The 27422-nt window shown below is 44.0% G+C and overlaps 1 protein-coding gene across 2 annotated transcripts in view; it reads left to right on the top strand.

Moving 5' to 3' along the window:
- Positions 1–1149: 1149 nt before the first annotated feature.
- The window catches only part of PGGT-I (Prenyltransferase family protein), a 55033-nt gene continuing 28760 nt past the window's right edge, over positions 1150–27422 (top strand). Inside the window, exons 1-7 of one of the 2 annotated variants that reach the window (XM_086782501.1) lie at positions 1150–1827; positions 1910–1991; positions 2158–2219; positions 2315–2460; positions 2601–2656; positions 22621–22697; positions 22908–22953. In XM_086782501.1, coding sequence (XP_086638627.1) covers positions 1684–1827; positions 1910–1991; positions 2158–2219; positions 2315–2460; positions 2601–2656; positions 22621–22697; positions 22908–22953 — 613 coding nt within the window. In that variant the 5' untranslated portion in view covers positions 1150–1683. The remainder of the gene's footprint in view (positions 1828–1909; positions 1992–2157; positions 2220–2314; positions 2461–2600; positions 2657–22620; positions 22698–22907; positions 22954–27422) is intronic. The other variant, XM_086782502.1, reaches the window with a different exon arrangement.

The raw sequence follows: 27422 nt of genomic DNA, 5'->3' as shown, positions 1-27422 counted from the left end.
CATAGCACATAGGGAGCTACTTGAAGCTGGGGATACCTTCAAGATCTTCAAAGAGTTCAAATTCATAGATAAAATAGCAAGGAGACTTTATGAATGGGTTTTGCAAATATGCCAAATGACATGGAATTCTTGTTGAAGTGGTGAAGGCTTTTAGTCTTAGTAGAAATGGGAAACTAAAACTACTAAAAATGCATGATGTGAGGTGGACTTCCAAAGGACAAATCATGGCCAGAATTGTATGGATTATGCCAGCATTGCTCACTATTACAAAGAGCGAAGAAGCAAACTTGTACTCATCACTCAACAACTACAAGGTACAATTTCTTTTACATTTTTTAGCTGATGTACTTAGAGAGCTCAATGTCCTCATTTGTAAACTCCAAGAAGAGCACCCTGACTTTTCCACCATTGGAAGCCACTTGAAATTCATTGTTGAAACCTTTCAATGACATTTCTTAGGAATAGCTTTGGAAATTGATACGAAGCACATTGAAACTTTTGTAAAGATGGCGCATGGTTAAAAGGGAGTGCTGAGATTTCAAGATGCAGCAGGTACTGTTCATTATCATTATTTACATTTGGGACCAAAGTGTGATGGTGATGCGACAGATCCACATGAAACAATTAGTGGCATAGTAAACCATTTGATTTTAATGCCTCACAATTATATTAGAAGCCTGGTTCAAGAATTATGGGTTGTTTTTTGATCTTTTTGAGGCAATAAAGTTTTTTAGTCCAAAGGATTATGATGAGGATTTATTAAAGTTAGATGTTTCGACAAGAGGATAGTTGGAAACTCTATGTGAACACTTTGGGCAAGGTTCATGTCCACTTATTGATGAGATGGAGTGTAGAGGAGAACCCAAGTCTTTTATAACAAGCATGAGGAATTGTTTCAAGAGTAAGGATATGTGCTCAGCTTGGCAAGATTGTTGTAATCATGAAGAATGGGAGCAATCATTTCCATAGGCAATGAAGCTTTGGAGAGTATTAATGGTGTTGCCTCTTTCATTAGTTGCATGTGAGAGGGGATTCTAAAAAATGAACAAGATTAATGACAAGTTTCGAAATAGGTTGTCACTTGACATGTTAAATTTAGTGATGTTTGTTGGATTGAACACTCACTCATAAAACATCCAGAAGAGATGCTTTGGGATGATTGTTTTGAAGTTTGGAAATCCTTGAGGAGCAGAAGATGGGATCCATGCAAACAACGTGACTTGTAGTCACTCATTTTTTTGAATTTATGCCCTTATTGCCCTTATTTTCTCCTCTTCATGAGTGTACATGAGAAGATGTAGCTCTCTTGTATTTTGCAATTGCATCGAATTTAGCTTTGTGATGCTCCAGGTTGTTTTTGGGAATTGTGAAATTCTGAGCATCTGAGACTCCAGTAGAGAAACGCTTTTGTCATTAGCTTCTCAGTCTGGGTCGTGAAAACGGTTTCACTACTTTCTTAAAAGCAAACTTTTAGTGTTGTTAATGCAAGCTTTTGAGAAGAAAACCAATAATCTCTCTCAATCTCTCTCTCTCTCTCTCTCTCTCTCTCTGTGTCATGCCTTCTCTCTCTTGTATGCCGTGAGGCGGCCACCCTGCAGCCTGGCCTTTGCATGCTGTGCGAGCCTACCCTCTCCCCCCTTCCTTTTGAGAGCACATGCACTGAGTAGCAGATGAGCTTGCGCGATGGTAGATCGAGATGCACACACGAACTTCATGCTGTTGATGCTCCATGGGTTGCCGTCTGCTGCCCAGAGTCAAGACGTCAATCGCCTCACCTTGGCGTACTTCCTCATCTCCAGCTTGGATCTCCTCAACGCGCTCCAACAGGTGTATGTCCTCCCCCTTCCTTCCCTTTTACTTGTCTCGCCACAATGTTCTTACTTTTCTTAACACCCCTGTTTGCATTCAGATAGAAGCCGGCCAAGTAATTGATTGGGTGTACGGAGCGCAAGTGCTTCCGTTGACGACAGAAGGAAGCTTGAAAGACATGGGTAATATGGAAGGAATTTCTTTGCGTCCCCTGCATTGCATTGCACTAACAAGGCATTCTTAGGACAAACAATCTCGTGTCTTTGGATACCCTCGACCTCGTCTTAATTTCACACACGCTCACACACACACACACACACACACACACACACACACACGCGTGCGCAGGAGGATGCTTTATGGGCTTTCGAGGATCTTCGTCAGTGGGCACACGATTCAGTTCCTCTGGCGTACGGACTAAAAACTAACTCAAATCTTTGCATTGTATTCAAGGTTAAGATTAAAAGCGTTTGTTTCCAGCGTTCTAAGAAGTGGTGTGACTCAGGTCCATCCTTTACTGCATGATGGAGGTCACCTGGCTAGCACCTATTCAGCACTGGCAATACTCAAGATACTTGGAGATGACCTCTCCCGTGTTCAAAAGGATGCATTGTTGAGTTCTATGAGAACACTTCAACAGCCTGATGGAAGGTTGTTGCTGAATTTGATTCTGCTCTTGTAGTTTTTCAAAGTAAGGGCTAGGGCTTCAGATGTTGCAAATTCACCATGGACTTCAACATTGGATGCACCTTTTCACCATGCCCTAATGCTTGCATGTGTCAAGTTTTCAGCTTTACATCAATGCACATGGGAGCAGAGACAGATTTGCGATTCGTCTATTGTGCTGGTATTGTTCTTTGCATAGTTCACCAGTTTGACTTCCTTCCCCTGATAAATATGCTGATTATCTTTAATGAAGATACCACAATCCTATTCTGAACATTTTAAAGCATGCATTTCAAATCCCTACAGATTGATGAAGACAGAACTATAATAGTTTTGTTGTTAAAATTGGGTCTTTGTTTCCCTATGTCTTGGTTCTCTTTCCTTCTACTCCCCATTGATCGTTTCCTTTCAATTGAGCTGAAGTTTGCAAGGTTAGTTAAATTTTGGTTTTATTAGAGTATGCATATGAGAGTCAAATGAGAGACGTGGTGATAGCATTGACTAACCTGTACATTCTTAGAGTGCAGTGAAGCCTTCAGACTAAGGGATTAAAAAGAATAATTGTACTGACTTAGCTTAGTAACAAATCTTGGCGGCATCATCCCCTAAGTGATTTAAGCTCTCAATGCTAGAGAGCATCATGCTTGAAATGACGTTAAAATTCTGATGGAAATGAGTACATCGTATGGGAGTTAAGTGAATCCTAGTAGTACATGTTCTTTTGCCTTTGCAGTACAAGGAAGAGCCTTTTGGTATTGCCATTTTTGGGCTCACTCGTGACTTGATGGGAGCTTTTTGTGATGTTTTCAGCTGTCCTGAGGATGAATTGTGTTGCTTAGATAGATAGAGATTGATTAATTTTAATGTTGCAGATTGCCAAAATGACATATTGGACTAGGCCTTGAAAGACCTCTTTACAATGAGAGACAGGGAGGTTCAAAGGATGCCAGTTCGTTCCCTTTGTTCCCCTGATGCTGCATGCTCACGAGAGTAGTCAATGTATGTGAGAGATCTAGCTATGCTTGAAATCAACAATTATTTATATTATTGTATTTGGCCTAGTCCCTTAGGCAGTTTATATTTATTTGATTGAACAAGAATACACAGCACTAGGATTTATCAGAGTTTGTACAAGCTTCACGGGTCTTGATGCATCTCGCTATCAAGCCTAGATCCAGATGTAAAAAACTACAAAGAGTTTGATGTAGATTTGATCCTCAAGCATAGCAATTATCAAATGGAGCTGTCACCTGTGATTTCTGGACTAGAGTGTTCGCCACCAAACCTTTGGGCACTAGAGGCCATGCATGGAGCTGCCACATGTGCACACACTAGCCCAAAAGTGTTTTTAGAAATGCAATCCTGAGCTCACACCAAGCTAAGTACTTTTGGTATTGCTCATGTCAGCCCAAATCCAGCCATTTTGAAGTGCCCAAACAGTTTTGGCACACAATGAACAGGCTATACTACAGCTGTGAGGTCTGTACAGAAAATTAGGGTTTTTGCAGCTGATTAGGGTTTTTGCAGCAGTACAAGCCTGAGAGACATGGCACGAGCTTGAGAGAATGGAAGACAAAGAAAGAAGGAAACTCTGTATTACAATCTAGTAAAGCGCCAATGTGTCTATGAGATCAAAATTGTAGTAGATATAATTCATTAGATCATAAAACATGGAAACAAGAAAGAGCTTTTTGCCAAGTGAGGGGTCATGCAGACCTCATTGTTTGTCATTCTCCCCTGCTTCAAGGTACATAATGGGAGACAACTGGCCCACTCAAATGAACCCATTCTCAAGGATGTGCAAAAAATGCTCTGTAGAACTGGAGTATGGTGGGGAGCACTGGCAGGGAGACGTTCCATTTGAAGCCCAGGTGAGTCAAACCACTGATGATGCGGGAGTACCAAGAGCTGCCCTGTCTCTCCTGTGCAAGCTATCTAGAGGACTCAAGTTCCCGGCTAGGTGTTCTTTTGTCAAGAGTGTAGACTCGGTATATGTATGTGAATATCTGGAACATGGCATCTAGGCCAGGGGTGCCGCCCCAAACTCAGCCAAGTCAATTTCATGTGGCAGTGAAGGCTTAATAATCCTGATCATACGTGAGCAAGGGGTGCTGCCCCAAACTCAGCCAAGGCAATTTCATGTGGCAATGAAGGCTTAATCCTAATCATACTTGAGCATCATGATGAACTCTCTCGATCCTCCTCCAGTCCTCTGCTCCCAAGTTTGGTCCCCAAAATGGAGCCTCATACATCACAGCAGGCTTTACTGGAGTGGAGAAGAGCCAACACTGTCAAATCCCCAAGGATCTCCTCGTAGAACGCTCCCGGTTTGAGACTCGAAACCTGCAAACAAACAAACAAACAAGAAGGGGGTGCAGGCCTGACTCACCTCCCAACCATGACAGCCGTGGGCAAGCCCACAGTCTTGGCTGTCCCCGCCGAGCCACGAGCTGAACTAACTAGGTTGACGTACTGACCAGCCTCTACCTCGTTACCGCCACGAAGCTACCCTCGCGGGCCTCGAGATTGCTGCCGGCCTCGGCTGCGTAAAGCAGGTGCACGTCTGCACTAGATCCAGGCTCCAGACCATAGAGCTCTGACAAACTCGCGAGACTCTCTATATGTGACTAATGACTAACCTTGGCCACCCTTTTATAGGCTCTTGGCCGGTCATCGGGCGTCCACACTTGGGCGCCCGCCAGTCCATACTTGGGTGCCCGCCCGTTAGTCTATCCCTAACTCAGCTCGCCAATCAGCCTGCCTAGCTCCAAGCTTCCCCAAACCTCTAAGCTAGTCTTGCGTGCGTGTAGCACACGGTAGATACACACTGTGCAGATGACATACTCCCCTTCCTCTAAGAGCTCACTCCTGAGCTCACTAAAAAGCCAGGGTAATCTCTCTGAAGAGTAGTTAATGTCTCCCATGTAGCGTCCTCCTCAACACGATCCTTCCACTTGATCTTGTATTCCATGATAAGCGTATTACGCAATCTTCTTTCATGAAATCCAAGAATCTTTTCAGGTTCATGCGGAACAAATGTCATGTCCTCGACATCTATAATTTCTTGAGGAGTAACTAACTGATCTGTTCCACCGAGTACTTCCTTAAGTCTACTGATATGAAATACAGGATGAACTTTCACATGAGAAGGCAAATCCAATTCATATGCAACTGAACCAATCCGTCGTGTAATACGAAATGGTCCACAGTATCTAGGGGATAATTTCGGAGATCGACCTATCCGTAAAGTCTCGGAATCTTTCGGAACTCGCAAATACACCATCGTTCCTTCAGAGAACTCTCTGGGTGAACGATGTCTATTAGAATAAAATCTGTCTCGGTCTTGAACACTTCTAATAGATTCCTTCGCAACTTGTAACATTTCCTGCATATCTTGTAAAAAATTACGTGTTGCATCATGCTGAAGTCCTGAGAATCCTACTGTAACACGTGATCGAGGTTGAAAACCATACATAAGCATGAAAGGACTAAAACCTGTACTCGTATGCTTAGTACTGTTATATGCAAATTCTAATATAGGAAGATAATCCTCCCATGAACTCTGTCTTGTGAATACATATGCTCGAAGCATATCCTCCAAAATCTGATTCACTCTTTCAGTCTGGCCATCAGATTGAGGATGATCAGAGGAACTTAAATTCAAAGTTGTTTCCAACTTCTCAAAAACAAGTTTCCAAAAATCACTCGTAAACTTAGAGTCCCTATCACTGACTATGTCCTGCGGTAACCCATACAGTCTAAACAATTGCTCGATAAATTGCCGTGTTAATTGCGTAGCTGTAATAGTCTTCTGGGTCGGTAAAAATCTAGCCATTTTTGTCAAGCGATCTACCACAACCCAAATAGAATCGTGGCCTTGATGTGTTCTTGGCAATCCAGTAATAAAATCCATGGAAATACTTTCCCATTTATTACCTGGGATTTGCAAAGGATGCAACAACCCAGCCTGTCTAAAGCGTTCAGCTTTATTTGCCTGACAAATTTGATACTTGAGAACATAATCTTCTATATACCCTTTCATCTTTGGCCAATAAAAAGTGTGTTTCACTAACGATAGTGTCCTGTGTACCCCAGGGTGTCCAGTAGAAGGGACGTCGTGACACTCCTTAAGATCTTGGACCTAATGTTCGGGGTTTGTGGTACACAAATTTTGTCATTACAGAATAGTAAACCATTCCGAATCATCCAGTGGCCTCCTACAGCCTGAATGGTAGACTGCTCAGTCATTGAGTCTTGGTTAATCAATGAGCTCCCGTCCTGGATCTTCTGCCAAAATGGACCAAAATAACTATAAGTCCTGCAAAGCCCTCTCAATGACTGAAATAAGTTAGTAGAAATCTCGGTGAACGACAAAGTATTTACCTCTCTAATTCGACTAAGCGCATCTGCAACATTATTCATGGACCCTTTCCGATAACGAATCTCAAAATCAAAATCTTGCATTAACTCAGCCCAACGAGCTTTCCTTCCTCTCAAATCATCCGCATCACACACATACTTGATTGACTGATGATCAATCAATACCACAAACTTGGAGCCATATAAATAATGTCTCCAAACCTTGAGAGCATAAATCACAACATAAAGCTCTTTCTTAAGGGTTGACCAACGAGATTGAGTGTCGCATAGCTTTTTACTTTCAAAAGCAACCGGTCTACCATCTTGAAATAGAGCAGCCCTGATAGCATAGTCACTGGCATCAGTTTCAAGAACATAAGGCCGACTAGGATCAGGTAATGCTAAGATAGGTGCTTCCTTGACTTTATCTTTCAAAAGTCTGAAGGCCATATCCAAATCGTTATTCCAAGTGATAGGCTGATTTGACTTACGTCCACGACCTTTCAATAAGTCGGTCATCGGTAGTGTGAGCTGAGAGTACTCCCGTACAGATTTTCGAAGAAAAACAACAAAACCGAGAAAAGAACGAAGTTGTTTCACTGTACGCGGTATAGGCTAGTACAGAACCTTCTGAACTCGGTCATAGTCAATGCTCAATCCATCTCGAGTGATCTTGTGTCCCAAGTAAATGATGTCGGTCATAAAGAACTCACATTTACTTAATTTAGCATATAGTCGATTCTGTCTTAAAATAGATAAGACAATCGTGAGGTGTCTAACATGATTCTCAAGAGTACGACTATATATCAAAATATCATCCAGGAATACCACCACAAATTTTCCCAAATGTTCACGAAAAAGATCGTTCATCATTTGCTGGAAAGTGGCTGGAGCATTGGTTAACCCAAAAGGTAATACAAGAAACTCGTAATGGCCATACCTAGTCCGAAAGGCGGCTCTTTTGACATGCCTTTCATGAATACGTATCTGGTGATAGCCAGTACGTAAATCTATCTTCGTGAAATATTTCGCTCCTGCTAACCGATCAATCAGGTCATCTGATCTAGGGAGAGGATAACGGTTCTTAATTGTCAGCTTGTTCAATCTCTTGTAATCTACACACATTCTCTAGGTGTTGTCCTTCTTTCTCCTAAGCAACATGGGTGCACCCCAAGGTGATTTACTTGGATGGATCTGGCCCATCCTCAAATAATCTTCGAGTTGTTTAGCCAACTCATCTTCCTCAGCTTGGCTTATCCTGTAAGGTGGAATACTGACAGGATGGGCACCAGGGATCAAGTCAATACGATGATTTACGGCCCGTTCAGGTGGTAAACTTGATGGCAGTTCCTTAGGAAATACATCTTGAAACGAATCAAGTATCTTCTGTAATTCTTTGCTTTCAAACACACTTAATTCATTTACATCCATGGAAGGGATGAGAAAGGAAGAAAGTGGAATCAATACACAATGGAAAGCGGTATACAAAGAAGAATCCATTATATTTCGAAAATCAACTGTATTTACAAGAGGTCCCCGAGAGGGATGAATACAATCACCTAAAATACTATACTGGATGTCCCTATGCTGAAAAGAAAAAATATGACTAGACCAATCTATCTGGACTTGAAGAGTCTTAAACCACTCAATCCCTAATAACAAGTCTACATTTTCTAGGTGCATAATATAGCATTCTAGAGTATCTTTGTAGTCCTGAATCTGCATTGGAAGCATCTCCACCTTTCGATCCCATACTTGCCAACCTGCATCATAGGTATGATCGTTGGGTGTCGTATCAAGACTCAATTTCTGCACAAGTTTGTAGTTAACAAAGTTGTGTGAGCTGCCAGGGTCTAGAAGAATGTGGATTCTATGGCCCTTCACTTCTCCATATACTCGGAGAAGATCATGCAAGCCAAAAACTTTAGAGTTGAACAGACAATCAGAACATGAACTAGGGTGAGAAAGTACAGTAACTGACGTACCTGTCAAAGATAACTGGTTAGCTGCCTTCTTGAGCTTTAAAGCCGTGAGGAGTTGTTTCTTCTTCGCTGGAGTCGAATTTGAATTCTTCGAAGGTTGGTCCGAAGACTTGCCTTCAATCGTGTTAGCCATAGGTGCGGAGAGCTTTCTTTTATACTTGTTCCCCTGCACGGTAACGGGTTTAGACTTGGAAGAAACCATTGTATCATCATAGATACGAGCTGAATGAATGGATTCGTCCAATGTTTTGCATTTGTGATTTTTAACCTGTAAACGGTATGAGTCTGGTAAACCAGCTACGAAGAACCTGTAAACGGTATGAGTCTGGTAAACCAGCTGAATGAATGGATTCGTCCAATGTTTTGCATTTGTGATTTTTAACCTGTAAACGGTATGAGTCTGGTAAACCAGTTACGAAGAACCCCCAAAGAGTAGTGGGATCCATCTTTGTAGCTTTCATCTGCAAGTCCCTAAACTTTTGGAGGTAGACCTCATAAGTGAGGTGCTGTGAGGTCATGGTCAAAGCGGTAAACCGGACAACATCATAATCATCCTCTTTCTTGAGGAATTCCTTCTTGAAGACGTCTTCGAATTGTGCCCAAGTTGTTGGCTTAGGGTTGAGTTCCTTCCACCAAAGCAAAGCTTTGCCTGAGAGGAAACCTGCTGCTAACTGGATCTTTTTTCCATCATCATATGGATGAAACTGAAAGTGAACTTGCCACTTATGTAGCCAAGTGTCCACGATCTCCTTGGTACGCTGCTTATGCTCGCCCCCGAACTGTTCCGGAGTAATATTGGGGCCTAAAGCAGAGGCCAAGGTATCCATACCCGATAGAGTAGAGAGGGTAGTGGTCAAGAGAGCGATGGATTTTTGCAAAGCTTGCATCTGGGCTGCGATTTGTGCCTGACGTTTCGACAAAGAAGCTTCGAGAGCTACTTTGAACTCTTGGAAATCTGATTTTGACACACAATCGTCAAAAAGATCGGCATCGGTATCTTCCTTAGCCAGCAAGCCTTTGCGTTCAACAAGGGGCTCCAACTCCGATTCTTGGGTCGACATCTTGAAGAGGGCGAGCGGAGAGAAAATTCGGTCTTGCACAAAAAAATGCGAGTGAACTTGAGAGCTTGAGAGCTTGAAAACTTGAGAGATGTGTGGCAAGAAGTCCACTTAAGGGGTTTATATAGCCTGCCCGAAAAGCTACTTGAGCTTTTGCTTTTGTGTTTTTTTTTTCAATATATATATATATATATATATATATATATATATATATATATATATATATATATATATATATATATATAAGTTTTGTTTTCTTAAAAAAAAGAAAAAAACACGTTGAACCTTAGGGACTCTTAAACTTTTGTAAAAAAAAAGTTTAATAAAAACGCTCAAATCCCCAAGGATCTCCTTGTAGAACGCTCCCGGTTCGAGACTCGAAATGTGCAAACAAACAAATAAACAAACAAGAAGGGGGTGCAGGCCTGACTCACCTCCCAACCATGACAGCCATGGGCAAGCCCACAGTCTTGGCTGTCCCCACCGAGCCACGAGCTAAGCTAACTAGGTTGACGTACCGACCAGCCTCTACCTCGTGACGTCCCATACCGCCACGAAGCTACCCTCGCGGGCCTCGAGACTGCTGCCGGCCTCGACTGCGTAAAGCAGGTGCACGTCTGCACTAGATCCAGGCTCCAGACCATAGAGCTCTCACAAACTCGCGAGACTCTCTATATGTGACTAATGACTAACCTTGGCCACCCTTTTATAGGCTCTTGGCCGGTCATCGGGCATCCACACTTGGGCGCCCGTCAGTCCATACTTGGGTGCCCGCCCGTTAGTCTATCCCTAATTCAGCTCGCCAATCAGCCTGCCTAGCTCCAAGCTGCCCCAAACCTCGAAGCTAGTCTTGCGTGCGTGTAGCACACGGTAGATACACACTGTGCACATGACAAACACCTAGTACTGGGCCTTTGAGAGTGAGCTTGGAAGCACTCTCTCCCCAAACGGGCTAGGGCTGCACGTCCTCTGGCCAAGGGGGCCTGATTGTGAAAATTAGGCTAGTGAAGGTAATCCCGAGATTTATATATGATTCGACAAGCTCAACCTCATCCCCTTTTAATGTGGAAGGACCTGGCTGCGACCTGGTAGGAACCGTTAAAGAGCATGATCTTGGTTTCACCAAGATTCAGTGTGAGGTCTCTCTCATCACAAAAGGCCTGCAAAGTATCCAGATGTCGTAAACCCATGGCAGAGTTTGAGATGAGGACGATGGTGTCAGCAGATAAGAGGATAGGGATCGTCGTTTGTGCCCATTGTGAACCTGTGCTTTGAATTTATATATGAAATATGAGATCTCATCAATGTATAATCCAAATAGTGTCAAAGAGAGTGGGTGGCCTCTGAGTGCCCAGATCCAGCCCATCGCTGACTCACATAATGCCATCACACCCCACAGCATCTTTGGTAGGAAACCGAAACTCCTGCAAGTGGTCCAAGGGTCGTGATCTCGGGACTGAATCAAAGGGCTTCCGGAAGTCCACAAATTAGCAGTATACCTACTGTCTGTATGCCCTGTCCTGGCCCTGAGAGTGAAAATAGTGTCGAATAGTTTTTTATGAACCCGGGCTTTAAGGTCCTCTGCCTCTGTCTCTGCCAACGTGCCAATCTTGGCCTCATGTATTGCTTCATAATGATGTGGCTAATTATAACAGTCTTGTAGCAACCTGGGTCCATGGGGTCTTCTGCATTATGGATCGGGACAACGGTGTTTGTGGTTTAAGAGGAGAGAGAGAGGGGGGGGGGAAGCCTTCACACAAAGCTGTATTGAAGATGTGCACAAAGAGAGGAGCTAGGATGGGATGCTTGTGTGAAGTGCTCTGTGCGAAGGTTCTCATGGTCCTTGGCTCTACCATTGTGCAACCTCGAGAGGGCTTTGGTGACATTGACTATGGTGAAAAGAGTAGTAAATGAGGGGCATGGGGTGTGGGCTAAGTGAGGTGCAGATTAATGTGGGACGTAGAGAGCGTGCATAAGATTCCCATACAAGAGGATCAGTGATTGTTGTGTGACACACCTCACCTGAAGTACACAGAGGATAGCATGTACATGCTCGTGGGTAGGTGCAGGTGCCAAGTGGCAGTGATGTGGCAATGATAATGTGGTGGCGATGACATGTGGCAGGTCATGGACGTAGCCGATAGTAGTAAAACAAACTGACCAGTAGCATTGGTACATATATATACGTGGGTAGCCAAATCATCGTAATCATTTGCGTTTGCGCAGTGCTAGTCTCTAGGAGAGTGTCTGTCTACACAGGCTAGCGAGGAGGTGTGCAGCAGGTTGTTCGGGCTGTGCGTGACGTTTGCACTGTCAGTCTCTCTTGTACGGAGTTTTTAGTTTTAATCGTCCTTTTCTTGTACATAATATAGATAGTAGTTTTAGGACGCTTGTGTGTGCGCATGATTGCGGTGTTCTATAGTTGGTATCAGAGCCTAGTAAACTTGCAAATTTTTTCTTTCATGGCGCCCGTGTGCGTTGACTGCTTGGATAGGGTAGAGTCCCTAGGCTCCATGAGTGGCACAAGAGTGGGTTTGGGAAAAGTAATTATTTGGGCTCTTTCTAGTATTTGTGGTCGAGGACCAACCTCCTCATCCCACCCACCCTTTCTTAAGGGCTTTCATCCTTTGCCATCATTCTTTATCATAAAGTTGCAGAGTGTAGAAGCAAAACAAAGGAGAGAGTGGGAGCAAAGGAGAGAGAGCACTTGTTGACAAGATCACCTTTATCATAGCCATAGTTGTCACGGTACGAAAATACGATACCATACGGGAATTTTTGGTACGATATGAAATTTTCGGATACTGTACGATAAAATACGATTTTTTAAAAACACTTACAAACTCTGGAGCTTCCCAGTCTACCTTGCCAAAATTTTTAGGTCTCTCAGCAACCCCATATGGAATACTCAGTGGACACGAAAGTTGCGAAGTATTGCAAGCATTTGGAATCTTCGTTAAGCAAGATTTCTATACTTTTTTAGCATTTGGAATTTTTTTCTCAAGGTGGGGAAAAAAAAACTCATACCGTACGATATCGGACCGGACAAACCGTACGGTATGAATGGGTTCGTACCGGTACGAGAAACAACTATGATCATAGCATGAGGCTTTTACAATGGCAATAGCCAACCGAGAGTGTTGCGATTGTGATAGGATTGGATGATTAAAGTGAATATGAGGAGGCCTCTTTTATAGTAATAAGAGGAGCTAGCTGACCCACTAAAAGGAGAGAAAAATGGATAAAACCCAATAAATAGGTACAACCTCAATACACTGAGATGCACAATATTCTTACATCCCCTCTACAACTCAGTGTGTGCAAGAGTCTGAAGAAGATAAGCTGATGAAGATGCAACCATGGACCCTCTAGTACTGTAGATACCAGAATCACCTTGGAGAGAGCACCTGCCAACCTGTTTCCTCGAAACACAATGCCACCACAAACAACAAAGAACTTTGCTTGGCTCCAAATTCCCACACCAGTGTGTAGTGAACTCCAAGAATAGAATGATGAGCTGCCCGGACACACCGCGCCCATTATCCCGCAACTCTGGACTGTGAACACATCATGTCCCAAAAACCTCGAACAATGAACTTGGAATAGATCCTGTCCATAGTCTCTCCTACACCAAAAAGCTCACCTTGTCTTGCCAGATTTTTAATGCTCGAAACTCCGACTCATGGTTCCCATGTACTAGAAAATGGAGTTGCTTGCTTACAGCCTCCTCTCTTGCCCACAAGCCTCCTTTGGCTGGAAGCACATGGGGGAAACTTCATGTATACTAGAGAAGAACTCCATCTTGGTCCTCCTGAGCCGGAAGTGCCCTGGGAGCCCTAGATGAGTCACTAGAAGTATCAATATCTGTATCTGTAGCATGCTCCAAGCTAGGACTGTGTGAAACAAGGCCTTCTTTAAACTTGAGTTTAGTGAGGTCTTTAGCAATCCTTTAAAACAGCATACATGTCACCATTTGGTCCATCTCCATTTTTGGTGCAACTCCTACGGGATTGTCACTCCATAGAGCAGCTAGCTTTGTGCCATGTTCACATGAGGCTAGGCCGGTGTCTCATGTGAAAGGGGCCAGTTACTTTGTGTCACATGGACCAGAGTTTCGTGCCACCTGTGTGTGACCAGGATCGTGTCATATGGAAGGGAGCCTATATCGTGCTACGTGTGTATGGCCAAGACGGTGTCTTGTCCATGGGACTGTCACTCCATGGAAGGACCCGTGTTTGTACTGCGTCTTGTCTATGGGACTGTCACTCCATAGGAAGGCCAAGGTTTTCACACTCTGTCGCGCCAGTTTTGTGCCCGACTAGAATGTTTTGTACAAATTTCATGAAAGGGAGATTTTGTCCATTGCATGTGCACATGCATCCATTTTTGCATGTTTGAAATTATTTTCGCGTGACTTGTATTTGTGTAGCTGCTTGCCATGATATGCCACTTATTGAGTGGGGACGCTTGCCAGTGAGCTGTGAAGCTTGCCCTGTCTTCTGACATGTTTTATTGCATGTGAATAGGTGGTAAGTTTGGCAGATTCATTTATTTTAAATGTTGCTATTCTAACCTTTATAGTTATCAAGTTATGTATTTATACTTATTAAAGTTATTGGCCTTGGGCAACAATAAGTGTGGGTGCCCAAAACCCATTTGAAGTAAGTTATGTATTCGCCATAAGGAGAACACGAGGGATGGAGTACGTGGAGGAGAGAAATGCTGCCAACCCGATTCCCTCTCTCTCTCTCTCTCTCTCTCTCTCTCTCTCTCTCTCTCTTCGAAGGGGCCCGACTGCCCACTCTCTCTCTCTTCCATGATGTCGGCATGAAGTAGCAAACCCGACTCCTTTTCTTCTTCTCACCGGCGTATGGAAAACACCCCCCGACTCCATCTACTTGGCATGCTGAAACAGAAGACCCAAAAACTCTTTTTTCTCTCTTTGAAGGTGTTACAGCAAGTACTCGACTTCACTATCTCTTTCTCCCTCTAGCTTGGATACGACGTGCTGAAGCGAACCTAAGACCTGTTGGAAATCCTTATGTACCTGTTGTACTTGCTGGAAGCTTTATTATACAGCCCTCTGTATCTGTTGTACTTGTTGCAAACCCTGCTGAAAAGTCTACTGTACAGGCTGCTCTTGCTGAAAAACTCTACTGTACCTACTGTGCTTACAGTATTAACCTGCTGCACCAGATGTACTTGCTGTGAACCGGCTCTGCATGTACCTATTTGAGTGAAGGTTGTGTCTTAGAGAAGCATAAACTGCTGGTCATGACAACCTACCTTTTCCACCAGGTAAGAGCTGCAAGCAGAATGACACAATAGAGTATTGTTATTATTTTTGTTTTCTTGCTTGATTTGTCTGTAGAGTAGCTGCTATCACACTCTCACCAGGAGTATGTGGGATTATACTTTCCTCGAGCTTGCCTTTACTGTGCTCTCAAGTTTTGAGAGCCAGTGAAGGTCAGGAGGCTTGGGGAATTTGGGAGCAAAGCTTTTATTGGGAGTACCAGGTTTTCCTCCCTCCGTGGTTAATCACCTTGCCAGGTGTTAGTATGGCGTGCCTGCTGGTGCACAGTCCCGGAAAACCAGTGTAGTGCGGGTGTCTAGCCCAATGAAGGTGACAGATTGCCTGTGACATGATCTTCATCTACAAATGGATTCGTCACCGATAACATCTATAGTATTTGTCACACTCCATGTATCGAAAAGTCTGGCTTATAAGCCCTTGAAATTTGTACTCATTAAATACTCCAAGAAATACATATTGTATTGAGGGGGTGGTCGGTCCTTTCCGGCCCCAGTGGTGGTGTCGAATTGAGCATTGTTATTTTCAGAGCAGAAAGCCAATGAGAGTGTGCAACAATATGTAAACAAATTCTGGAAGGTCTTGCTTGAGGTTACTCCTTTTATGTATCTCTTCGAAGATGAGAAGAAAAGGAAGTTTCGCTCCGGGTTGCAACCAGCCTACCGTTCGGGCATCGAATTGCATCCGAAACACACCCTTCAGCAGCTCATAGCATCTGCTCTTGCTACAGAGCAATTGGTGCTTAAAATTAAGCAAGATAATGGGGGTTCTAAGGGCAAAGAGAGGGCTATCCCAAACCTGCAAAAAGGTGGAAAGCCACCTAAAAAGAACTTCCGGGAAGCCCAAAAGGAAGGTAAAGCAAAAAATGCCTCATCTAAGGACAATGGGCCAAAGAAGAACAAGTTTGGCTTGACTCTACATAGATGGTAGCCACCTTGGACATAGAGATTGGTGACATGGGATCCCAGATTGAGGTAGAGGCCGCTTTTGTTGGCAAAGAGGTGTAGGTTACTCCTCTTATTGGGAAGTTGCACATACATATATAGGGTTATTTGGATCATGAGCATTTCTTGATTGCTCCTTTGAATGGATGTGATGTATTGCTTGGTAAGCCTTGGCAGCATAGGCTTGAGTCCCGCAAAGAATATAAAACTAACAGGATCACTTTTATGCATAAAGGTTGCATGCATGTCATTGATGCTGGCAAAGAGGGGGATTCCATCCTAGTTGTATCACACATCCATATTAATAAGGCAATGAAAAAGAGTCTTTCTGTGTACTTGGTTTTTGTTTGTGATAAAATTGAACAAAGTAATGTGAATGTGGATGTATTGACTCAAGATAGGCTGAATTTTCTTCATGCATATAGAGATTATTTTGTCGATGCATCGCCAGGAGAGCTACCTCCTGAGAGGCCTGAGGATCATCGCATAGATCTTGTGCCAGGGAGTTCCCCACCTAACAAACCCGCATACCGTGTGAGTGCCGCACAACAGGAAGAAATCATGAAGCAGGTTAATGAGCTTTTGGAGAAGGGTTTGGTTCAGCCAAGCTCGTCACCTTTGGAAGAACAAATCTTCTTTTATGCGTGGCAATGATGGGGCTTTTGTTGCTCAAGGCAAGGGCAAAGGAAAAGTCGGGTTACTATGTAAATGAGTGCAGAAATTGGCTTGCAAAGAAGAAGAAAAGGAAAGCGGCATGGCTGTAGATTCTTCTTTAACATGTGCAGTGTAAAATGATGCGTTAGTAAATCTTGTGCAGGTTGAGTGGACTTTTCTTACTTGCAATTATGATGCATCATTAGAGCATATGTCTCTCAGTGTCAATGAAAGACTTGACACATGGTACTTTGACAGTGGTGCTTCTAAACACACAACTTGTCAAAGGAATTTGTTTAAGAAAATTATGGTTGCCCTTGAGAGCAAAACGGTAACATGTGCAAACAATTCTTCTTATCCCATCAAGGGAATTGGTGAGGTGATCCTCACAACAGCAGATGGCACAGACCTATGTCTTCCAGATGTATTGTATGTACTTGGGATTAAGAAGAATTTAATGTCAGTCTCCTCTTTTGCTAAAAGAAGATCTGTAGTGAACTTTGAGGATGACAGGTGCACAGTCAAGGACCGTGAAAGTGGCTATGCATTAGTCACATCCAACACATTGTACCATGGGTTATACTAGCTTGATAGGTTTGATAGGAGACCACCAAAACATGTATGTGAAGGGTGCATACTGGGTAAGATGCATGGAAATGCATTCCCAAAAGATGGATCAACAAGGGCTGTTCGGAAATTACAGCTTGTGCATAGTGATGTGTGTGGTCCTATGCGGACACCATCGATTGGGAAGCATATATACTTTGTAACCTTTATCAATGACTACTCTAGATTTGCTTGGGTATATCCTTGAAGGCAAATTTTGATATATTTGCATGTTTTCAGTATTATGTTGCATAGGCTGAAAATCAAAGAGGTTGCAAAGTGCTGACCCTCCGTACAGATGGAGGGGGGGGGGATACATGTCCATTGCTTTCAAAGCTTTTATGGCAGAGAAGGGCATAAAGTATCAATGCACAATGCCATTCACTCCTCAGCAAAGTGGTGTTGTTGAGAGAAAGAACAAGTCATTGATGCATAGTTGTTAGGTACGAAACGAAGGTACTAAAAAAACGGTACCGATACGAAACTTTTAATTTTCAAAAAATAAGTTCACTTGAGGTACGGTCCACTTTAAAAAACACTTGAAAAATAGATATTTGTACAAATTTAGAGATGCAAAGTCTAGAGAAGTTGTCATAAACTAGAAAAAAGTTAAAATAGTACAAAGAGTCGTGAATAGTGAACATATGCATGGGGCATGTCATAAATAAGAGTTGTGGCCTGCGGCCTGCAATAGGAAATACAAAAAAGTGTGTAGTGACTAGTTGTAACACTAAGTACAAAAATGTCTAGACTCTAGTCCACCTCCTGAGAGAAATCACTAGGGGAAGGAATGCCCTCACTAGAGGTACTCCCATCATCAAAGGCCAACCCAAAACTGCCCTCGCTAAGGACATTGCCTTCATCATCATACTCGGGCCTTCTGATGTCGGCAATAGGAGCATCCTCTTCTTTGGCAACAACAGGTGCTAAAGAGCTCCTCGAAGTCGAGCCATATGTAGCCACTGGGCCCGTCAGTAAATTTTTCCTTGCATAGGGAATGGCCGTTCCCGTTCCCATGTTGGGAATGGCCCGTTCTAGACGCTCCGTCTCATCTTAGGCCAATAGAATGATCACTCCAACTTCTCCGACGTACTATTGATACCTTTGTGACCTCCAATGAGAGAGTCATGGGCATCATGAAGAAGTGCCTGTTGCTTTTCCCTTAGAATGCACAGTCGGTTCTTGTAAAATAACCAACCATCATGGATGGTATAGTGACCCGGTTCTGACTGCAGGGCCAATCTATACTGAGTCTCGAATTCCAAAGAGTCCTCGTACTACGCTTTCATATTGTCAAGATCTTTTCCATGTATTTCCAGCATAGTGGACTCCTGCAATTGTGCCTTTTTGACTTAGAGCATTGGCAATGAGGCTATTTGAGCTAGGAATGTAATCAATCATGCCTACAAATTGTTGGAAGGTTTGACTCCACCTGGATTGTTTGTCACTTCATTGTGCTCTAGGCATGGTTTGTAACCATTTAAGTGCCCGATGATCTATCTTAACTGTGAAATCTCTCCCGTAAAGGAAATGCTTAAGAGTTGTCATCACCCCCAATAACTCCGTGTTATACATAGAATAATTCTTTTGTGCATCATTTAATTTCGGGTTGTAATAAGCCACTAGGGGCCCTTCTTATTGGAGGAAAGCTCCTATGGCTAGATTGTTGCGTTGGAGACTCAAAGGTAAGTTTCTTCGTCATGTGAAATGAGTCGAGTGCTTTGCTTGTGACGGACACCTCTTGTCGACGCGTCTTCACATCCTTGAGCATATCTATAAGTGGTACTGCAAGGTTGGAAAACTTATCCATATGGGAACTGCATGCTTGGTAGCGACCTACAAAAGAGTGGATCTCTTGAGCATTTTTTGGAACATCCCATTCGAGAATTGCCCTTACCTTTTCATGGTCGAGGCTGATTCCGTCTGCACTGATAACATATCCTAGATAATGAATTTCTTTGACTCCAAATTTGCTCTTTTTTGCATTGATGTAGAGTGCATTGTCTTGCAGAAGTTGCAAGACCTTTTCAACATTTTACTCTATGCTGCTTTGCAGTCGTAGAAAAGATAAGTATATCATCTAAAAAGATGAACATACACTTTTCTATTAGCTCCACAAAGACTCAAGATAGCATCTTGTTAAACGTTACTGGTGCATTGGTTAGGCTGAATGGCATCACCACAAACTTGTAGTGGCCACATTTAGTCCTAAAGGCTGTTTTTGGAATGTCAGCCGTAAAGATCCGAACCTGAGACAGCCACTCTTGAGGTCTATCTTCGAAAAGAACTTTGCACCATTGAGTTGCTCAAGGATATACTCAATCTTGGGCATTGGGAACTTGTTCTTCACTGTGAGCTTATTAAGAGCCTTCTAGTCCACGCATAATCGTGCGGACTTTTCTTTCTTCTGCACAAACAAGATAGGTGCAGCAAAGAGCGAGGATGAGGGCCAGATAAATCCAGCTCGGAGTAACTCGGAAAGCTGTTGCTCCAGTTTGCCCTTCAATGCCTTAGAAAGGCGATAGGGGAACTTACTGGGTGCTCCATGAGAAGAAATAATTTTTGCCGTTGTTGCTCCATGAGAAGAAATAATTTTTCCAATTCTGAGAGCTCTTTTCGCTTTTCTGCTCTGCTGCTTTGGCTTTTTCAGCCTCCTCCTCAGCTTTGCATATAGACACATGTTATAGTGTGGGTGTCTCTCTCTCCTCAAGGAAGCGCTGAGTCTCCGAGCTGTCCGCACTCCAGAAAAGATGGTAAAACTCATCTTTGCATTTAGCAAGAAAAGCTTGCTTCTTCCGATGGGTGAGGTGATGGAAGCATCTCTGCATTTCACGTGCAGAGATTTGACCACATTCCCGCAGGGGGAAACAGGAATAATGGCTAAGAAGGAAGGGGTCACATGAAGGGTAGGTGTCACGACCCTGTGTTTTTCTCTGGATAGTATGCAGGTGTGCACGGGGACATGGTGGACAGTGTGAATGGCATCAGATTGGAGTTAAAAAGGAAACCCATGTGTGGACAACCCCAAGTGTGAAGGGGGCAAAGAGATTTTAACTCAAAAGGTTTTAAAAACCTTTAAAAACATTATAATGCCCTTTATGAAAGTAAACGTGGCCCATATGCTGTTATTGGGGCCACGTGTGTGCTTTTTGGAAAAAGAGGGGCTGGCGTGCAGAAAAGAGGTGCCTCTCTATTGGTACACAGGCGCTTGGGCTTTTCTCTTTCTCTCTCTCATTTGGAGAGGGGCGAGCAGATGACATGGCAGGCGGCGCATAGGGCTGAACAGCATGCCTCCTCTCTCCTTGCAAAAAGGCTGGCAGGCTGGTTGGACCAGCAGACTGTGTTGCTTTTGGCTGGCGAGCTGGGTGGTACGCTGCGACTTGGGTGCTTTCTCTTGATGGCTGGTCAGCAGGGAGCACAGGCGGACAGACTGCAGGGCAGCGCACAGCCCAGCAGGCCCACCCACGAATGTCTTTCTCTCTCTTGCTTTTTTGAGAGAAAACAGGGGGTTGTCGGGCTGCTTTTGGGCGCTTTTCTATGTGTGCAAAAGCTGAGGGCTGAACAGTAGGAGGAGGGTTGAAGCTGCAGCACATGCTCTTTTCTCTCTCTCTCTCTCTCTCTCTCTCTCTCACTTGGTGCACAAGAGGGCTGGACTGCAGGCACTCAGGGCTGCGTGCTCTTCTCCTGGGTGGCCAGGGGGCTGGTTTCTCTGGACATAAAGGCAGATAGGGGCTGGTTTTTCATGAACATAGACATCATGTCGATGGCGTTCAACTGATGGAACTTTCAGCTTCTCTTTGCTTTGGTTCGGGACTGTTTTGGAAAGGGTTTATGGACTGTTTCGTGGCAGTGCATGTGGCTACGAACATGAGCAATTTTGAGACTGTTTATGGTTGGCTGCAAATTCAGCTATGTGCTTGGGTTTCCGGCTGCAAGTACAGGTCAATTGAAAGTGTTTCTTGGCATGGGAGTGATGCAAGCTCGCATGGCTGCGTGCTCATGGAGTAGATTGTTTTCTTTCTACAGAAGCTTTCTCCCATGATCAGGGTTGCCACAACCATCCATAGCCTCTCACCCTATGAACAGCATCACACTGACACATCCAGTGCTTCTGCATCACAACACACAGACTCCCAAACTGTCTCTCATAAGAGAACTCGCATCACAGCACAGCATACCATACGGTAGACACACATGTACACTCCCTCTCTACCTTCCAAGGATACTATCCATCTCTGTCATGGATTCCTTGTCCCCTGTCCAATCAATAGCAAGGCTGTACCAAACATGTGTCTACTTCTGTGACCTATCTCTTGGAGAGCCATAAACATGTTTCCTCGAGAAACCTACGACCTATTCCACATGAAACCCTTAGGCATGTTTCCCTTTGAAACTTTTGTCCTGTTTTCATACATAACCATTCACAGCACCATTCAACAACAGTGCCAACAACGGCATACATCTAGTTACCTGTTCCCTCATGAAACATCTGGAACATAGAGATGCCCATAACTGTAGGTCCCTCTGTTCCTTTCTAGCAGACTCAATGTGAGAGTCTTTTGATGTGAACAATGGCTAGACTTGTTTGTGGATGCCGAGTGGATATGAAGCCATGATGCAGGGTATTTGCAGGCTTCAGGAGTTCTATTGTGACGGCTGAGTTTCTAGCCTTGTTGTAATCAAAACTCTTATAATCAATTAAAGAAATACGGCAAGGGGTGCCACTGCATTTTGGGGCCAATCGGTGTCCGTGTACTGTTTGTAGGAGCACACTAGCTCCCCCTGTTTGTTTTCCTTTTCTGGGTCCTCGATGGTGTTGAAGTGTTTTGTGTGCAAGTTTGTTTTTGCACCGCCCTTTGGTTTTGTGTGAAGACCGAGGCCGGTTTACAGTAGGTGGGGCGTTGAATGCGAAGGGTGAAGGAGGCAGTGCACAGCAAAGCGCAAGAAGGTGGGGGCTGGATGCAAAGGGGCAGTGCCAGCTGTGTGCAGGAAGGTGGAGGAAACAAGCATGGGCAGAGCAGGTTCACAGCAGCAGAAGGGGGGTGGAACGGGAAGGGAGAGGTGTGAACAGGTGGGAGTGAGAGGCTAGCTCAAGCTTGCAGGGGAAGGAGAGCTGTTTGGGCTAATGGGGGGTACTCCATCTAGATTAAATCATGAAATGAAAAAAGTTCAGGTATGAATCATTCTAGTAACCTTCAGTTTGGTATAATAAGAAATTTCAATGTTTGCAGTGGCCATTTCAGCAATGCTCAACGACTGGGGGGGATTGGATACACACAAGGCATTCAGATACATCCTAGACTGCCAGGTGAGTCCAGGTCATTACATTCAAGGGAGCTTATTACTTCTGTATCTATGATTGTTAGCATTCCAAATGTAATTTTTTGGCCCATTGAAAGCATAGATCTGTACACTTGCTTGCTGGTGGGTAAATTTCTCAAGTAGGACTGTTCTATATTCAGCTCTAATAATGAGAAACACATATACTGAGTCATGCACATTTTCTTTCCTCCTGCAGTCTTACGATGAGGGATTTGGATTGTCTCCAGGCCAAGAATCTCATGGTAATTCACACTGCAACTTTCGCCCTCAGTCAAGGTGTTACTGAGGGGACTTTATATCTGTCTACTTTTTCTGTTTTTGTAGTGATTTAAACAATATATCTATGTTGATGTTGGGCAACAATTGAAAGGGATGGGTTGCTTCCGAAAAGGTTTTGTTGAATGGACTACGTTTCAAAGATGTTGAGTACTAGCTGTCGATAGTTCACCACTTGACAGTTTGGGCAGCAGGAAGGAATTGGAGTAGCAGAGGTCTTCTATTTGGTTGCTATGAGGAGGTGTCTACCACCTTTTATATGGAAACTCCAAGAGAGGTTTTTAGGCAAGTCGGATTAATCATTAGCTTGAAGGGTTGATTAATTATCAGTGAAAGATGCATGCTATCAGTTTTACAATTTACAAAGGTTGAGAAGTGTTCAAAGTTGCTATCACTTTGGGTATCAAACCTTGCTACTGTTATCTTTGGACTCTCGGCCATTAATGAAGAATTTCTGGCTAAGGTATATAAGCATATCAACCATAAAGGTAAGAGATGGTCTCAGGGGCAAAAGGGTAATATGATCTTGGACCATCAATTTATTGTACATAATTATTTTGCCTTTAACTGTATTGGACGTGTCATCACCTTTGCCTTTTACTTCGCCTTAGTTTCTTTGTTTCTTCCCCACAGAAACCTCCCGTCGATGCATCTTAGAGGACAGCCAACACTGAAATGACACCAGAATGTTTGATTATGCTTCATAGCATCGTGCACAGGAGAAAGTACAAAAACTGAACAGAACGTGAATAAAAATGAAAGAGCTGCCCTACAGCTCAAGAGAAGTAGTAAAAATAGAAACTTCTGCCCGGAATCAGAACACAACCCTCTTAAGAGGTGCAAATGCTAGAGAGAGAGGGGGGGGGGGGTGGTGGAGGGGGTTTTCTCCCTCTATGGCTGGCCACTCTCAGTGGGGGACTACATCCTTTGGTGGGGTGTGTGTGTGGGGATTGGGGGGGGTGGGGGGGAGTGGGGGAAGTCACACAAGGGGCGTATAATACCAGAAAAGAGCGCCATCATCTCAGGTGAGAAAGGGAACCAGTCTCCACATGCTGCGTAAAAAGGATGCACACTGCTTGTACATAATCTCTAAATTGCCAGCAGGTGCTGTCAACGTCCTTGGAGATTGTACTAGGGGCCAAAAATGAGCCGGCGCCCCCCACTCCCCCCCTTTCTTTCTCTTTCCTTCATGGTTATATTACAAACATAAGAAAACGAGAGAGTCACCTTCAGTCATGTAGCCAAAAGATACTCACGGGGTTGTGACCACTGGTCACTCCACCTGCATGCCCATGAGGCTGAGCACTCACTAATCCTCGCATGCCCATGTTTATCAAGGCTTCCCACCCTGATTCTCCCAGCACTTCCAACGTCTTCGCAGGTTCCTGCCTAGCTTCTAGCCCGCAGACACACCAGGTGTATCCATGCATGGCTAACTCCTCCTGGAGCTTCCTGACCACACTCGTTGCCCTGAGGTCACCTGAAACACCCCGAGAAATTCACATACGAATGCTGTGCAGCCTGTATGCAACTCGACCAGTCCAAAATAGCATGATGAAGTTTCACATGTGTAAATGCTTGGAGGCCTATAGATGCCCTTGGAGCTGCATGGCCATGTCAGAACAGAAAATCAACCTGCAAACTGCCCAAACAGCACGTAGCCAGGTTATGGCAGCCCAGAAAGAAGTTGACCAGCTCACTGAAGGGTCTGGATGCAGATGTCTAGCACACAGGAGGCTGCAGATGAAGGTGACCATGCCAAACTCTAGATGTAGTTGACGAGCTTTTATCCCTTTAGAAACCGTAGAATCATAGGTGATTAGAAGAGATGGGCTTTCCCTTAAATCAGACTTGCTTTTTCTGGGTGCCTTCATGCTAAAACAGGGTGTTGAGGTGGCCCACATGCAGTGTGTTCACGTAACCAACACCCAGGCAATGGCTTTGTCCTCGTCTTACTAAACTTGGTCCAGTCGGCGCGAATGCTTTATAAGTTGTGGGGCTTCTCATAATGAAGCGTGGGTACTTGTCACCATGAGTAATAAATAACCATAAGCTGTAAATCAAGTTTTGTGGGAACTTACCAACAGCAGAACCCATAAAACATTCTTTTAGGTCCAGACACGTAGTGTATACATGTGTCCACAGGGCGCTTAGGTGTCTGGCCTCGTGAACAATCGCAGGAGATAATAATTGGCATTGTCCACTCAAGAAAACAATGCACACAGAAAAAGAAGGGTCAAAGCATACAACAGGTATGCGTAATGCACTTGTAAACTTGGAGAATCACCCATCTGCCCTGCCCTCTTGTACACCGTGGATACCGCCTTCCATCATAGTATGCCGTGTGTACATGGCCGGACTCCATATAGGCACCATGGATATCGCTTAGCCTTCTCAGTACACTGCATGCACAAGACCCAATATCCATATGGACAGCACTGCACATTAGTTCAAAACATCCTGTCATGCCCTTGCACTCCATATGGGCACCGCCCATATGATCCATAGGCATACACATGCCATCTTGTTATGTCCTTGGACTCTTTATGGGCACCACCCATATGATCCATACACATATCCATGCCAGACATTCACCGCATGTCTAATAGTCAGGGGTTTGTGATACCCTCCTGGCTTCTAATCAGTCGTCCGTAACTGGGAGAGATCTCGGCCAAAAGACACTCAGAAACATGTAGCATCCAGCCACAGTGTTCACGAGGCCCAAATAAGGTAATTACCTGGCCAAAAGACAGGAGGCTTAAACATGTAGCTTCCTGCCACACTGTTTGCATGTCCATGGGGCCTGCATATGGCATCCTACCATCAAGTCTCATGAAACTCAGTAGTCTTCCGACGCTTCTAACACACAAAATATGCATGACCAGTGGTCATAAGTTCCTAATAGCATCGCTGCATCTGCCATCTACTACTCTGTATCTACCCACTATAAAGCCCACATGGCCGTCAGCCGTGCCTCATTGTACCTGTTCATGATACATATCCAACTCCCGTCACAAGTGCTCCATGGTAAGCTTTTCAAAACTTACCCTACCAAGCCACAAACATGGGAGGTTCTCCAAACTTTCTAGAGAATTCACATGGAAACTCCATGCATATCCTATCTCTTTTTGAGTTGCTATACATGATCTTAATATGTTAACATGGCTGTCCGCCACATCTCAAGATGCAAGCGCTTGCATACACACACAAGAAATAAACTGTTGCATGTACGATGGTGGACATTCCTTCAAACATTCATGTAGTCCATGCTGCTTACATGCTTTAAGCATCACATGCTTGGACCATATAGCATTCCCATAATGCTCTCAATAACGATAGGCTGTCTAGTATCTAGCCAGCCTTTTGAGCAAACATGGTGCCCCAAACAGCCCCAAACATCACATGTTTCATGGCTGCAACAACGTAATTACTTCATGAGAAAATGTCAAATACTTCTCACCTGACATGTCTAGTATCATTTTCCAAAAAGCTCATTTACAAAAGAATGATATGTTCCGATCATTGAAAAAAGAATGATATGTAATAATTTATCAATTGCCTCCACGAAGCTATACTAGTAAATATGCAAAAGGCTAAGCATGGCTTTCAACTGGCATGGTACTCCCAGTGGTACTTGCATCTATGGAGTGCTCACAATTGCTAATTTTCTTATTCTTGTAGTCCTTTGTGGGTTCCAAACGGGTGTGCCAGGGCATATCCAACAATACATTACATCTAGTCAGAGGAACAACTAAAAAGCACTCATGATCAAGATAACCTTTTATGTGAATACGGACTACAAAGTTTAAGAATCACGGGTGTCACATTCACCCCTTTGCCTTTAAAGGCTGCATTTGCATTCATTTGTATATCCATGTCTTCCACATCGAGACCTATGGCGGCAGCCACCTGCATGAAGATATGTCACCATTTGGCCATTCAAATGGTTCTCTCGAGTTTCTTGTGCCAGTGTGTGGCCAGTTTATGGATCCGAGTGTCGAGGATCCCAGTTTCTCGCACCTGATTATGGCTAGTGTGTGGATCCAAGTGCCCGGGATTCAAGTTCCATGCCTTCCGATGTGCTTGACTTGTGCCTAGATGGGAGTGCTTTACTTGTGCCTGGATGGGAGTGCTATACTTGTTCCATAACCTGGAGATTTGCTCATAACAAAGTGCACATGCGCACATGTTTGTATGTTTGAAACTGTTTTTTCGCATGAACTGTGTTTGTGTGTTTGCCTGCTATGAATGTCCAGTTCACGGGCAAGGGACGCCTATTCGTGAACCGTGCAATTGGCTTGTATTTTGACGTGTTTGTGGCCTGTGAACAATGTAAGTGCACTCAAAAACCCTTGTATTAGTTTATTTAAATGCTTTGTAATGTTTATAAACTTTGCAGGCTCACATTCATTTAAAATGGGTGGACATTTTTATT

The sequence above is a fragment of the Cibotium barometz genome, chromosome 44, assembly GCF_041138505.1.
Source record: "Cibotium barometz isolate CiBa-2024 chromosome 44, ASM4113850v1, whole genome shotgun sequence".
NCBI classification, from domain to species: domain Eukaryota; kingdom Viridiplantae; phylum Streptophyta; class Polypodiopsida; order Cyatheales; family Cibotiaceae; genus Cibotium; species Cibotium barometz.
Note: the sequence above shows the minus strand (reverse complement) of the source record. Positions and strands in the feature narration are given on the sequence as shown.